Below are 15088 nucleotides of genomic sequence, written 5' to 3'. Positions count from 1 at the left end.
GGCGCTATTTTCCCTGGAGCATCGGAGGCTGAGCCGTGGCCTTATAGATGTTCACAAAATCATGAGGTGCATGGATAGGGTAAATAGACAAGGTATTTTCCCAGGGGCATGGGAGTCTGAAACTAGACAGCACAGGTTTAAGGTGAGAGGGGAAAGATTTAAAAGGGATCTAAGAGGCAACTTTTTCATGCAGAAGGTGGACGTGTATGGAATGACTGGCCAATGGAATTGTTGGAGGCTGGTACAAATACAACATTTAAAAGGCATCTGGAAGAGTTCACGAATAGGCAGGGTTTAGAAGGATATGGACCAAATGCATGCAAATGGGACAAGATTTGTTTAGGATATTTGGTCGGCATGGATGAGTTGGACTGAAGGGCCTGTTTCTGTGCTGTGCTCCTTTGTCTTTGTCTATGTCTGTCTGTCTATGACTCTAATTTTGATCCTTTTGACCAAGGTTAACCCCATGAATACATCGTTCTTTGGTTTGGGATCTATTTTACCTCTTTCCTCAAAGAAGTGCCTTGGTTTACTGTTAAATGTTTCTTCTTGTCATTGTGGGTAATGATTACGTTTTGTTTGACACATCTAATCCTATCAGGATCTTGGCATCAAGAGAGGCTGATATACATGTTACTGACCTGTGCTTCAGGGAAACTGCTATTAATCACAGTGCTCCAGCTCCACTGATAATATTTGTTGCCTTTGAATAAAGTTAGAGTGCAGGATCAGGTAAATGTTAAATCACTTGTAGACTTCACCTGGAGAATTCTATTACAGATGTCTCACCTCATGTACATTGTGTGAGATTTAAATGCACTGGTGTGTGACCTGGACCGGTGCAGAAAAGCTGGTACTATCATGGCTGGAATTTTACCATTGGAGGTGGCAAGTCTAGTAATATGATGGCAGAAGGTCTCAGGAGGAGAGTCCAATATACTCCTCCCACCAGGGGATGATGATATGAAAGGCTTATCTTTTTACAAGGGCACTGGGACTTTACAATGGCCCCTATAGCATGGTGACTGTGCCAGCTTCAAATGGGCAGCCACTGAGCTGCTTCTGGGGTATATACGAGAGGGTGTTGCTACCCTGCTGGAGGCTCAGTGGTCAAAGTAGGGTGTTCCTGACAGGGATGATTACATAAGCTGTCACCTTTTAATGGAGTTGTCGTTGAGTTTAAGCCAACAGCTCAGAGAGGCTGGATACAAATCTTAGTTGGATGGCAGTCATGGCAATGGCTTCCTAATTGAACACTGCTGATAAAATCTCTCCTGTGGTCCCATTATTGCCAATGAGTTGAGACCTGAATTTGGTCCCGACTTTACAATCAACATGTGCTGGTAAGATTACGGCCTGTGCTTCAATTTGGGTGCAGTCAGCCATGCTGTATGTGCTTAAGCATTCATAGAGTCATAGAGTTGTGAAACTGTTGCCAGAGCTTTTAGAAAGGAAGGTTTACTTGCAAAATGATCATGTACATTGGTGGGAAAGGAAGTGTAGCTTTGGGCTTCTCATAAGATTTCTGTTTATTCTGTCTGCAAAAGTACAAACATTTTGTAAATTATTATTAAATCAAATAGAATCCAGATCATTCAGAATTGTATTAAATTCATCTGAATTCCTGTTAATATTGTATAGCAACTTATATCTCTATCATTCCAAATTTAATTTAATAAAAGATAAAGCAACTTATAATACAGACTTAATTCGTATTTTGGGGTAAAATTACAGAAGACAAATGAGATTAATAAAGTTTCCATTTCCCGAGGAGGAGTTAAGATCTGTAGGGAATGGCAAATGTCTACAAGGCTAAGACTGTGAAGGTGATAAATTACATACATGTTTTCATTATTGTCTATTAATTCCTCTCGTGGATACATACTAAGGATTTTAAAAATTTCTGTTGGTGAATCCCTACAGTTTGGAAGCTGGCATTATTGAGTCCAAACTGATCTTCCAAAGGGCATCCCACCCAGACCTACCCCCTACCCTATTATCCTGCATTCCCCATGGCTAATCCACCTGGCCTGCACATCTTTGGACTGTGGGAGGAAAACGGAGCACCCGGAGGAAACCCACAAAGACATGGGGAGAATGTGCAAACTCCACATAGACAGTCACCCAAGGGTAGAATTGAATCTAAGTCCTTGGCACTGTGAGGCAGTAGTGCTAACCGCTGAGTCACCATGCCACCCCAACTCTTGCTGTCCCTGCTGCTGACATTTCTGAAGAGTCATACTGGACTTGAAATATTAATTCTGTTTCTCTCACCAAAGAATCCTGCATGACTCTTTTTCAGACGCTCCTTCAAAGGCTGCCCTTTTTAAATGGAATACTGTGTTCAATTCTGGGCATCACACTTCATGAAGGATGTGGACACTTTCAAGATGATTCACAAGTGTGGTTGCAAAGATGAGTCAATGTGGTTATGAGGACCGGAGGACAAAGCTGTTCTCTCTCGAGAACGGAAGGCTGAGTGGAGATTTGATGGAGTCCTCAAAATCATGTGATGTCTGGACAGAGTAGATAGGAAGAAACAATTCCATTAGTGGAAGACCTGAGAATCATCTCACCTCATTATGTGTTAACCATGACTCTTGGTGCCCTGCTTGTGCCATTGTGTTCTCACCTGTGGCAGAGGAACCTATCACCACCAGGACCTTTGGGGATTCCCAGCACCCTTCACAGCACTTGTCTGAGAAGAATTGTCCCAGAGGTGGCCAAAAGAGGCAAGTTGGTACCCCATTTCACTGATAGGATTGTGGAAATCTTGGAGGACCAGGTAGTGCAGAGGTCATCCTTTTTCCTCAGGACTGCCAGAGAGAACATTTGTACCTAAGATGGTGCTGTGTGTTGGTTACATTGGATGTTTTTCACTGTACTCCTGTTCTTTTGTAACTTGAGTACATGTGATAACAAACCAAATTCTAATTCTATAGTATGAGACCCTGCCAGCCTGGTCTGAAGTTGCCACCTGGGTCATTTGGTGTCCACGGTCTGGAGGAACGTCCAGTAGTACAGGAAGAAAATTGATGACTTTCTGTATTCTGTGACAATAAGAGCCATTATTTCTGCCTGATACCTCATACTGACTCTAACTCTGCTCCTACACTCACATCTCACTAAAGGGAGAGCTCACGGGCTACCACCATTACTGTCAATATTCATAATCCTCCTTCAATTGCTGTCACCCATGCCAATTCCCACAAATAATCGATCCTGCATGCCCAGTCACTCACTTGTGATATCTCACCAGTATGGTTTTGGCCTTGTTAAGAACACATTCACAGTGGTGATAATGCAAGGGCAGCACTACATTTGAAAATCAACCTTAATTTCTGGCCTAGGCACAAGGTCTGAACAACACATGAGCAGCCAAGGATCTCTCTGGTTAAGGAAAAGATCCTTTCTTCAAAGAGGTTGTGAAGATAGATGTTGGGCACCCCACCAACTGTTTTTGTTCTCTCCATCCCTTTGTGGGATATTTTCTCCTGGAATGAGTCAAAGGGAAGGACTGAGTGAGATGAAATGTCTGGTACAGCTGTTAACGGTGCAGGGGACAGACTGTTACACGTTTTCTGAAGAAGGGTCTAGGCCCGAAACATCAGCCTTCCGGCTCCTCCGATGCTGCTGGGCCGGCTGTGTTCATCCAGCTCTGCACCTTGTTATCTCAGACTGCTGCACGCGGTGGGCGGGGTCGCGGTCAGATGGGCGGGGCATTGGTCAGATGGGCGGGGCATTAGTCAGGCGGTGATGCATAGGCGTGGCTCAGGTTAGGGACAGCGGAGGGCCGTTTTGGGGTGGGGCTATGGTCAGCTTGTCACGTGTAGGGGTGGGTGGAGCCTTGGTCAGGGGCAGGGTAACCGCCCGGTGGGCGGGGCTGTGGTTTGCACGAGGTGGGTGTGCTTGTGTATAGGGGCGGGACCAGAGTCACGTGGTGTTCGGAAGGCGTGGGCGGGTCCAGCCTGAATAGAGTCCCCGAGCCATTTAAAAAAATTGAGCGTGTGAGGTCACAATACAACAGGGCGCGCGCACAGACTCCCCTCCCTTCGCCGTGCCCGTGGCGGTTAGTGCGCAGGCTGCTGCGTTGTCAGCGCGAGCGGAGGGAAGCGCCGGGGTCTTCCTCCAAGCGCCGCGGATCATGGCGGCTCCCTTAGCGCAGTTTGATGAGGACTGGCAGGATTTCTACGAATTCAAGGCGCCGCCGGCTAGCTATCAGTTGGACCAGGTGAATTCCAACGGCGTCCCCGGTACCAGCACCGGCGGTGGCTGCGGGACGCTGGAGCACAGCCTGGAGGATTTCTCCGAGCTGGACAACTTCTCGGGCGAGATCGTGAGCTTCAAATCGATGGAGGACCTGGTCAACGACTTCGATGAGAAGCTGACGGTGTGTTTTCGGAACTACAACACCAATACGGAGAACATAGCTCCGGTCAAGCCTATCACCGAGGAAAGCATCATGAGGGACGACGAGTGAGTAGCTTCTGGCAAAGGAGGACGTTGGGTGGGTGAGGGGTAACTGGATCGAGTTCGGGGCCGAGTTGTCCCCGGAAGGTTCTTTTCAGCTTCCGAATGAAGACAAGTGATGGCAACTTTGTCCTGTTGGCATTTGAGATCTGGCTGCTGCTGTGTCACCTCCCAATGCGCCATAGTTTGACAGCTCATAACCTCACGTTTGCTGGGGAGCCTATTTCTGCAGATCTCTCCCTCCCCCTCCTTTTTGTTTCGTAATGTTCCCCTTTTATTTTTGTTGGTTTTGTTTGGATGTCGGCTGATTTAGTAGCCTTTTTTTAAAATTCCTCGTTTTCTAGCACTCACCCCCAAATGATTACGTTTTATTGCGATTTTTTTTTTTGTGAACCTTTTTCACCGTCGCTGCAAAGTTTTTATACTAAAAGCATTTCAATAATCCAGTATATATAATAATAAACTCATTGACAGCACTGGGAATGTTTAAAAGAGTTTGCACAACATGCGGGTACAGTTAACCGCTTTATTTGCAGCGATATGTAAGGGAGAGTCTGTTGTGCTTTGATCTTTGGGTAAACTGCATGCACCGTATTGCAGCTAATTTGTGCCTCTGGCTAACAGCATATCGTCATTATGCCAGCTTAGTTAAAATTCCGTGCTCCTAGTTTCGTTTGGGAAAAGTCTAATTGTAGAGTTGGATTTATATGTATTGCTTAAACGATGGTGGTGACGATTTTGGAAAGCCAAATATAGTCTCTCCTAAATGGGTAGTGATGAGTATGTAGAGTAATCTGAAAGGGTACGAGCCCATGTAATTTGTCGCTTAGAATATCAAAGTATTTAGTATAAACTGAGAATGCACATTGCAGTTGAATTGTAATTATTTGACAAGTAGCTATCAAATGTATCGCTATTGCTATTGTGTAGGTTATTTCTGAAAATGGTGATTGAATTGCATCTCTGCAGCAAGTGATTAGTACTCCCAACTTAATGTGCTAATATATCCTAATATTAAATGGAGTTACTGATGTTGGTACACTGTAAGAGACATGTTAAACCACATGTGAAATCATTGGTAATAGTATTGTGTGGCAAATTGTCAAGAAATAGTTCAAACAATGAATTGGATTTATTAACCTATCAGGTGGTCATTCTCTCAGATTATTAAAATTTGGGGTTCACTAGTTATTAATTCTTCACAATTTAATTTTTACTTGAGCATCTACAGAAATGGTGTTCTAGCTCCTTGATTCTAAATAATTATCATTGAAAAGAATTAATATTGACTCTAATGCTCATTTTTAGATGCCATTGTCTGTATAATTTAAAATTTAAAACTCAAATTTCATAGAATCCCTACGGTGTGGAAACAGGCCCTTTGGCCCAACAAGTCCACAACGACCCTTACACCATCCCACTCTGACCTAACCTACACATCCCTGAACACTACGGGCAATTTAGCATGGCCAATCCAACCAGCCTGCACATCTTTGTACTGTGGGAGGTAACCAGAGCACCCGGAGGAAACCCAAGCAGACACAGGGAGAATGCGCAAATTCCACACAGTCAGTCTCCGGAGGCTGGAGTCGAACCCGGGTCCCTAAGGCAGCAGTGCTAACCGCTGAGCCACCGTGCTGCCCTAAATTATCGAAGAGACTTTTGAAATTGTATCGTTACAAAATTTAATTGATTTTCCACTTTTTTCTGGTAAAATGGATGGATTCGTAAACTTGCAGATGACTCAAAAGATCGGCAAAGTTGTGGATAGTGTAGAAGGTTGTCGAAGGATACAGTGGGCTATAGATCCATTGCAGATGTGGTTGGAAAGATGGCAGATGGAGTTTAATCCAGGCAAATGTGAGGTATTGCACTAGTGGACATCAAACGTTAAGGGAAAGTATACAGTTAATGGTAGGACCCCTACCAACACTGATGTATGGAGGGATCTTGCAGTACTTGTGCATAGCTCCCTGAAAATGGTGGCACATAGATTGGACAGTAAAGAAGGCATATGGCATGCTTGCCTTTATTGGTCAAGGTATTGCGTACAAGAATCAGGAAGTGATGTTGCAGCTTTATAAAAATTTAGTTAGAGTACTGCATTCAATTCTGCTCACCACAGTACAGGACGGATGTGGAGGGTGCAGAGGAGGTTTACTAGACTACTACCTGGATTACAGGGTATGATCTATAAGGAGAGGCTGGATAAGCTAGGGTTGTTTTCTCTGGAACAAAAACATCTATGCTGCTAGACCTGCTAAGCTTTTCCAGCAACTTCTGTTTTTGATCCTGATTTACAGCATCTGCAGTTCTTTCGGTTTTTTTTGTTTTCTCTGGAGCGGTGGAGGCTGAGGGGAAACCTGACTGATAGAAGTTTATAAAATAACGAGAGGCATAGATAGGGTTGACAGCCAGAATCTTTTTCCCAGAGTTGAATTCTCTAATACTAGAGGGCATTCATTTAGGGTAAGAGGGGAAAAAGTTCAAAGGAGATGTGGGGGCAAGCTTTTTTAGAGGTAGGTGCTTGGAACACGCTGCCAGGGTCGTGGAGGTGGAGGCAGATACAAGAGGGTCGTTTAAGGGGCTTTATATAAACATATTAATAAGCAAGGAATGGAGGGATATGGACCATGGGCAGGCAGAAGGGATTAGTTTAACTTGGCGTCATGTTCTGCACAACACTGTGGACCAAAGGGCCTGTTCCTGAGCTGCACTGTCCTATGTTCTGTGGTTCCACATGAATTGTTTTTTTTTTTTAAATTCTTCCTCTTCCTTTGTTTCTTATGCACACTTGTTGGTTTTTTTTTTTTGCATCAGTTCTTCTTATTCCTCTCCATCTTCTGTTTCTCCTTTCAGTGTGGCTATTGTTTCTTGTGTACTTTCAGTTCCAATTTGTTCAGGTTTTATCCTTAATTATTTTTAAAGGTATAGGTTGACTACTTTTCACTTTCAAAATGTCTAATGTTGTATATTTCCAAGTTTCTTGACACAATATTTTGATAGATCTTGCTTTTCAGGTTGTGTTTATAGTTATGTTTTAGTCTTGCTCCTGTGCTATAAATCTGTAAATACAGAATAATCAGTAGAAAACTGATAAAAATAAATTGCAGTCATGCAAATGTGAAACTTCAAAAAAGTCAAGTTATAGACTTGAGCTATGAGTGGTGGCAATGGCCTAGTGGTATTATCACTGGACTGTTAATCCAGAGACCAGATAATGTTCTGGGGACCAGGGTTCGAATCCTGCCATGGCAGATGGTGGAATTTGATTTTCAATAAATATCTGGAATTAAGAGTCTAATGATGACCATGAATCCATTGCCGATTGTTGGGAAAAACCCAACAGGTTCACTAATGTCTAAAGAAAATTGCTATTTTACCTGGTCTGGCCTACATGTGACTCCAGATCCACAGCAATGTGGTTGACTCTGAGCTGCCCTCTGGGCAATTAGGAATGGGCAATAAATGCTGCCTCGCCAGTGATGCACTTATCCCATGAATGAATAAAGAAAAAAAATGCGAATTGTGAAATCTTCTAAATTGTCAAGCCATTGCTCGCTCGAGCTATATTCCTAGTTCTTTGTGTATCAGTAGTTCTGGAGGTCATATTTGGAAATGGATGCGTGTCCTTCAAAGCTAAAGTTGGCATCAACAGATAGTGTCATTCTCTTTAAAAATTACAATTATCTCTTATTTATATATTACACGTGGCTTCACAGCATCCATTGATACATCTGAGCTGGTTAACCCATAATCTTGTCTTCCTGCAACTCTGAGGGATTTGAGATGCCTTGATCTGGACACTTTTCAGATTGGTCTTTATGGAACTTTACTATGTACAAATTAGTTGCTGAGTTTCTTGTGCTATAAAGCATTAGCAGTTAAAAGTATATGATCGTTCACGAATGATTTGAGTCATCCTGAAGTGGTGAAAGGGACTAGATCGACTCAAGTCCTCTCTTTCTTCCCCCAGTCTACTGCCCAGGTTCAATGAGCACAGGTATGGCACTTAGCATTGATCACTTCTCAAAATATTCAGCGTATTATAAATTAGCCCAAAAATAATTTGAGAATATAATTAACGTGTCTGCTCCCAATCTGTCACTTCAGAACACTTAAGCCGAGCGTTGTGAGACAAGCTTTTACTGAATCAATGCTCTCCTTCTATCTCGGTGAAATGTTGTTGAACATCTTGTATTGCACGTGCACATTATTTGAAGCTTTAATTTTCGCCGTTTCAAATCCTGTTAACTGTCTTAAATGTACACTGTCCTTCATTCACTATGTGAGGCAGAAAGAGGTGACTACTGAATTTTACTGTACTAAATTTAGCAATTTCCTTTTGGCATTTAGGTACCATTAATAGTCTCCGTTACTAGATTTTCTGCATAAGAAAACATGAGACCATAAGGTAAAGAATAGCATGAGGATCAAGCAGGGACTAACACTTCACGATATCATGAAGAGCCAACCAATGCTATAGCTAAATGTACCCAACAGCTTTTGCACCTCTTGTTTTGTTTAGATTTGTGCTAGCTTGCTGGATGAGTTTTTCAAGCTGCCAGCTGCCTGGATTTTTTTCAGCTGCAATTAGCGTGTGGCATGTGATGAAGAAGAATGGAGGGAATGGATTCTCCAGATTTTGCTTTTTAAGTCCTATTTAAAAATTGATTGTTCTGTGACATAAGGATGATCCTGCAGGAGCTTCATTGAGGGAATCATTAATATTTTGAGCAATATTTTGACTAAAAACAAACACAATCTTTCAGTAGAGTATGTTGTGTCTGAGGTTACGTTTAGGAGCCAGGGCTGCGCAGTGACTTATTCAAAACACCCAAATGGTTTTGCGAAATTCCACAAGTTTTTCCAATGTCTGTGATGTAGCTGCTGTACGCTTTCCCAATACAACTTCTCTTCCTTGATACCAAACTTACACACTTTTGAGTTGTATTGCCACGCGTGCAGTTGTGTGCATTGCAAAATCTTTTGAGATTACTTTGGTTTAACTTGGGAACAACCTGGTTATCTTGAGATATGACTTTTGTTAACACTTGGAATTATGGTTGCCTACACTATAGATTAATCAAAGTTAGATTATTTATCACAGTTGTAGAAAGCATGTGAATTATTCAGCTTTATTGTCATATCTTTGTAAATCCAGGATCTAGGTGGCATCAATTTGATAGCTGAATCTACTCATTTTTGAGTCACTTTCAATGCTTGTATAAATTGTGGTCAGTCTTGTTTATAGGAACATAACGAACTTTGGGGCTGCACCTGATGTTGTATTTACTTATTTAACATATTGTATGGTGAATCCCAGCTTTAGATAGAAGCCTGCTGTTCCTTGCAATTGTGTTGAATCTTCAAAATGCTATGCTATCCTATCAATTATTGTTAGATATTATTATGTTGTTCTTGCCATTGTAATCTGGCTTCCTTGTGGTTGTTTTCTGATTTTAGTTTGCAAATGAGAGAAGTGCACGATTTAGGATCTGACTGTCCACTAGATTGGGTGATATAATTTTCAATTATTTCTTTTTTTATTGAAGAATTGTGAAAATCAATTTTATATTATTTAAAATGAATAATTGAGTTGCAATAAGACAACAATCTCTTTGAGAGGGTCAAGAATGCAAAGAGTAGTATCTCTGAACAACAGATTACAAATCTAAAGTAACTCCAGGATACCTTGAATTTTTTTTATTTTGAGATCTTTCTGCATGGTATAGCATACTTTAGTCTATAGGTCTGTTGTTTTCAATATCTCTATCTACTCAGTATTGTAATAGACTCCTCTTTGAAGGCAAAGTAAACAGTTTTTCTTAGACTCTGGCAGGCCAATGTCATTCAAACAAATGAATGACTTGAAAATATTCTTTTTGACATCTGACTGTACTCTTTGCAACATCAGCAAAATGTATAAATATGTCATGCAATATGGTTCCTGAGTCACACTACAGGACTTAAATACACAATCTAAGCATACACTCCAGGACTGAGGAAGTACACAAGTGTAGAGTAGTGGCTTCCAACCTTCTCAGTATCGCTTCAATGAGATGAACAATTCCATGCATGTACAGTATCGGAACTGTAAGTGTGTGCAGCTCTGGAGGCTTGCACATGCGCATTAGAAATGGGTGCCTAGTGACAGCAGATATTGACTTCAATGAATAGACGCTGAGACTTTGGAGGAGATCTGGGCCATAAATGATGCTTCCTGCTCGGTTAAAGCAGCGTTGATTCCTGAAAAATTTGTGGCACGCTTCTCACCTCATCGCAACACAATGGAAAACCACTAGAATTTTTAGAAAGGTTTCATTGGGTGATTGGCTTTTCTCCCTTCTTTTCCAGTAGTTGAAGTGTTCATAAAGGTTTGCATAGCATTGTTCAAAGAAACTGTGTAACCTGGCAAGTATTCATTTGTTTTTCAATTACTGTTTGTAGGATCTTACTATATTCATGTTGGCTACTGCATCTGTCAACATAAGTGTAGTGATTGGAACAAGGTTAGCCAGCTGGACTTCAGTTAATCTGGTCCAATCAGGGAGTCCTGGCTGACAGATATTAGCAAGAGTGTCAGGGGTCCTGTTCATCTAAGAGCTAGTCCTTGGCCAGCCTGATCGGTGTCACGTACGATGCCCATGTAAATAAAGGGTGACTTGTTGACGGAATACTGGCCTTTGTGGAGTTATTTCAATAACCATAACTCCTGTGTATTTAGTGAGTGAAGCTGCTTAATAATACCATTGTTTATACCTCTCCAGTTGAACAGTGTGGCTAATTTCTGTTAGTATGAAATTGTTCCTTTCTCCACCTGTATTGGGGAGTGTGCAAATCACTGCTAGGCTGTGTATGTTGTTGTTTTGGTTTAGGTTTAGCGACAACAATGACTCCGAAGGGGGAAACTTATCATGCAGAGGGTGATGTGTATGGAATGAACTGCCAGAGGAAGTGGTGGAGGCTGGTACAATTAGAAGGATATGGGCTAAATGCTGGCAAGTGGGACTAGATTAGTTTAGGATATCTGGTCGGCATGGACGAGTTGGACCAAAGGGTCTGTTTCTGTAGTGTACGTCTGACTATATGACTCATTACGTTTTGTGTACATTTCTTTCATTTGCATGTGTTTGGTAGGCTGCCTGGTACATAAAGGATTTAAACTATAACATAGAAGATAGGAGCAGTAGGAGGCCATTTGGCCCTTCGAACCTGCTCCGCCATTCCTCATGATCGTGGCTGATCGCGCAACTCAGTAGCCTAATCCTGCTTTCTCCCTGTAACCTTCGATTCTATTCGGCCTAGGTCCTATATCTATCTGCCTCTCGAATACATTCGGTGTTTGGCATCAACTACTTCCTGTGGTAATGAATTCCACAGGCTCACCACTTTTTTTTTTTTTTTTTTGGGTGAAGAAATGTCTCCTCATCTCCATCCGAAATGGTCTACACCAAATCCTCAGACTGTGACCCCTAGTTCTGGACATGACATGCCCACCACTGGAAACATCCTCCCTGCAACTACTCTGTCTAGTCCTGTTTGAATTGTACATCTCTCTGAGATGCCGCCACCACCACCACCAATTTGTCTGAACTCTGGCGAAAACAATTTTTTTCTCATGTCAGTCCTGCCATTCCCGGTTAACCTTTGCTGTACTTCCTCGACAGCAAGGAGACCAAAACTGCACACAATATTCTGCGTGTAGCCTCACCAAGGCCCTCTAACTGCAACAACACGTCCCTGCTCCTGTACTTGAAACCTCTTGCAATGAAGGTCAAAATGATTTGTGATGGTTATTTAGCAAAATCTTGGAATTCCCTTTCTTCTTTTTGATTGTAACATATTCATTTATTTGCATGTATATAATAAAAGCAGACTTCTTAGAATATTTCCTGGGACGTTGACTTTACAATAATTGCAGATTTGCGACTGACTTCACAGTAATTGTAATACATTGTCTCATTAATAGTCTATTGAGAGATAATTCTGAACAAAGGGGAATATGTGGTGGACAAAGCAGGCAGATGGAATTGTTGTTTTAGAAACATAAGATTTTTTTTGAATGTTCTAATGTTGAATTACGGTTAAATGTCTTCATCTTTTGGGCTCTGGTTTTTTTTTTCCAAGTTGAAATTGAGGACTAAAGCCACCCTTTTCCTTTTCTTCTAGAGTTGCTTAAGTTAGCCCTGGAGGCACTTGCTCATTACTACGGAAAAGAGAATTCCATTCATATCTGCTTTCATTATAAATTAATTAAAGTGAACATCTGTTCAGTAACATTTCTGATAACCATGTTTGGAGACATTTAATATTAGTTTCTGATCACTTGTGAAGGTACCATGTCTGTTTTGCAGTGGACTTGGTTTTTGGAACAGTCCAAGGTGAGCATTCCACAGCCTTTTATGCACTGTGGTTTAATACTTTGTTTAAAAAAAAAACAAAAAAAACCACTTTTTGTCATGCATTCCTTTAATGTTTGAGGCAATGCAATCAGTTGATTCTTTTCAAATCTGCCTATTTTAATGATAATGGTGGTACATGACAATGAAAAGACCTAATTCTGATTTTTGGCTGCAACTTATTTTCGAATCTCATGAATGTTAGAGATGATGAATATTTATCCACTCTGTACACCCATTAGTACATTCAGTTGTGAAGTAAAATTTGCTCTATGTTCCCACAGTGGCAGTTAACACTAATTTCTATCAGCTAATCCTCTTGGATAAGTGTATAATCTTCAAATACTACTTTTGCTATATGCGTAGGCTCTAGGGCTGCCAATTTGTTAGTCTGCAAACACAGCAAGTGATTAGGAAGGAAAGTAGAATATTGATTATTGCAAGGGAATCAAATATAAAAATGGGGATGTTTTGATGCAGTCATACAGGGCATTGGCGAGACCACTTCTAAAGTACTATATATGGATTTGGTCTCCTTTTTTAAAGAAATGACAATTGCAGTAGAAGCAGTTTAGAGAAGACCTATTCACATGATTCCTGGGATAAGGGGATTATCATGAAAGTTTGGACAAGTGGGAGTTTGGAAGAATGTGAGGTGATCTTTATTGAAAACATAACATTCTGACAACAGGGTAGTTGCTGAAATGATTCTCCCTGTGGTAGAGTCTGTAACTAGGGAATTTAAATGTTTTAACACTTAAAGGACAAACCTTAAGGTTAAGCGGCCTCCTAAATGAGATAAGGAAAGGTTTTCTGAAGTTTGACTATCTTGTGGAATTTTCTTCCACAGAGTAGCGGAAGCAGGATTGTTAAGTATTTTTAAAGTGGAAGTAGATGAAATCACTTGATCAAGAATCTAAGGATATCGGGGGCAAGCAGAAAGTACAGGCCACAATCAGTTCAGATATTATCAATAGCAAACAGGCTCAAGGGATCCAGTGGCCTGCTCCTAATGGATACGTTGTGTGAATTATTGAGGTTCATTTTTTGTTTTGTGCACCTTCTAGTGTACCCATAATTGCATTGTAATGTTCTCGTGCTTTTTTGAGTAAAGCTCTCCTACTGGAGGATGATCAGTTTGTATTTTGAAGCATTTGTTTTCCAGAGTCCTTTCCTCTAGAAACATTTTGGGTCCACGGTTCTGTATAGTAATACCTCAGTAGGTATCGGGCCAGCAGAAATGATACAAATGCAACGCAAGAATGTAATCCGTTTACTTTTCATATTTTCTGTTGCTCCTAATATGCTTTGGTTTTAGTTTTGCCTTTAAGAATGAGGTGAACAAGATTAAAGAATCTAGCAGATTCACTCAGGCAAGAATGGTACTATTTCTTTACAATCTGCATATCTTTGTACAGGGAATCGTTGTCTAGGAGCTCTGATATTGCGTGCTGTCACAGGCTGACCAGATGGACTGAAGTGGTCTTTTGTTCTCTTAAATTCTTATGCTCCCAAGTTGAAGGGAATTGATGTACTGTGTTCTGTCCGTCCATTTCCAGCACAAGTCTGTGGTCAGTTGAATGGCACAAATATCTATTTCAGAAACCTGAGGTGAAAATTATTATCTTTTTGTCCACAGAATATTTTTCTTTTGACCTAGTGTTACAAGTTTAACAGTTCAGTAATTTAATGAATTCAAAGGATTTTTATTTTGCCCTGTTCCTGCTTAAACCTTTTCACTGCTAACCAAAATGACAGAAATAATTTCATCATAGTTCACTGCACGAAGACGTTTAACACTGCTTGCCAATTATGAAAAAGACAGTATGATTCTTGCTGTAAGAACTTATGATTCGTGTTATGTATCACATCTCGTTAATCAGCATTGTATTCCAGCTGTGGAGTGATGGCATTAATGGTTGAATCTGTGGGGACTTCCATTTTGGGGGCCAGGCTGAAAAATGAGGAAACCTCCTGGTGTTTGCAGATTTGATGTGATAGTACAACTTGCATTTAAAAAAGTATATATTTTGGTGTGTATGTGCGGAAGTCAGAAAATGAATCTGATTTATTTGTTTCAGACTTTACATTTGTTATTGGTGTTTGATATGCATTTGTGAGCAACATTTTGCCTTGTTCTAAAACCATGCAACCAGTAAAGCTGATAGGGACAACAAGGTGCAGGGCTGGATGAACACAGCAGGCCAAGCAGCATC

General features: G+C 41.1%; 1 protein-coding gene across 1 annotated transcript in view; it reads left to right on the top strand.

The window, feature by feature from the left end:
* Positions 1-4017: 4017 nt before the first annotated feature.
* The window catches only part of LOC125484052 (fasciculation and elongation protein zeta-1-like), a 14088-nt gene continuing 3017 nt past the window's right edge, over positions 4018-15088 (top strand). The window contains exon 1 of the mRNA XM_048601245.1: positions 4018-4476. Coding sequence (XP_048457202.1) covers positions 4145-4476 — 332 coding nt within the window. The 5' untranslated portion in view covers positions 4018-4144. The remainder of the gene's footprint in view (positions 4477-15088) is intronic.

Source organism: Rhincodon typus, chromosome 9 (genome assembly GCF_021869965.1).
Source record: "Rhincodon typus isolate 14 chromosome 9, sRhiTyp1.1, whole genome shotgun sequence".
Lineage (NCBI taxonomy): Eukaryota > Metazoa > Chordata > Chondrichthyes > Orectolobiformes > Rhincodontidae > Rhincodon > Rhincodon typus.
The sequence above is the reverse complement of the archived record's forward strand: the minus strand, read 5'-3'. Positions and strand labels throughout refer to the sequence as shown.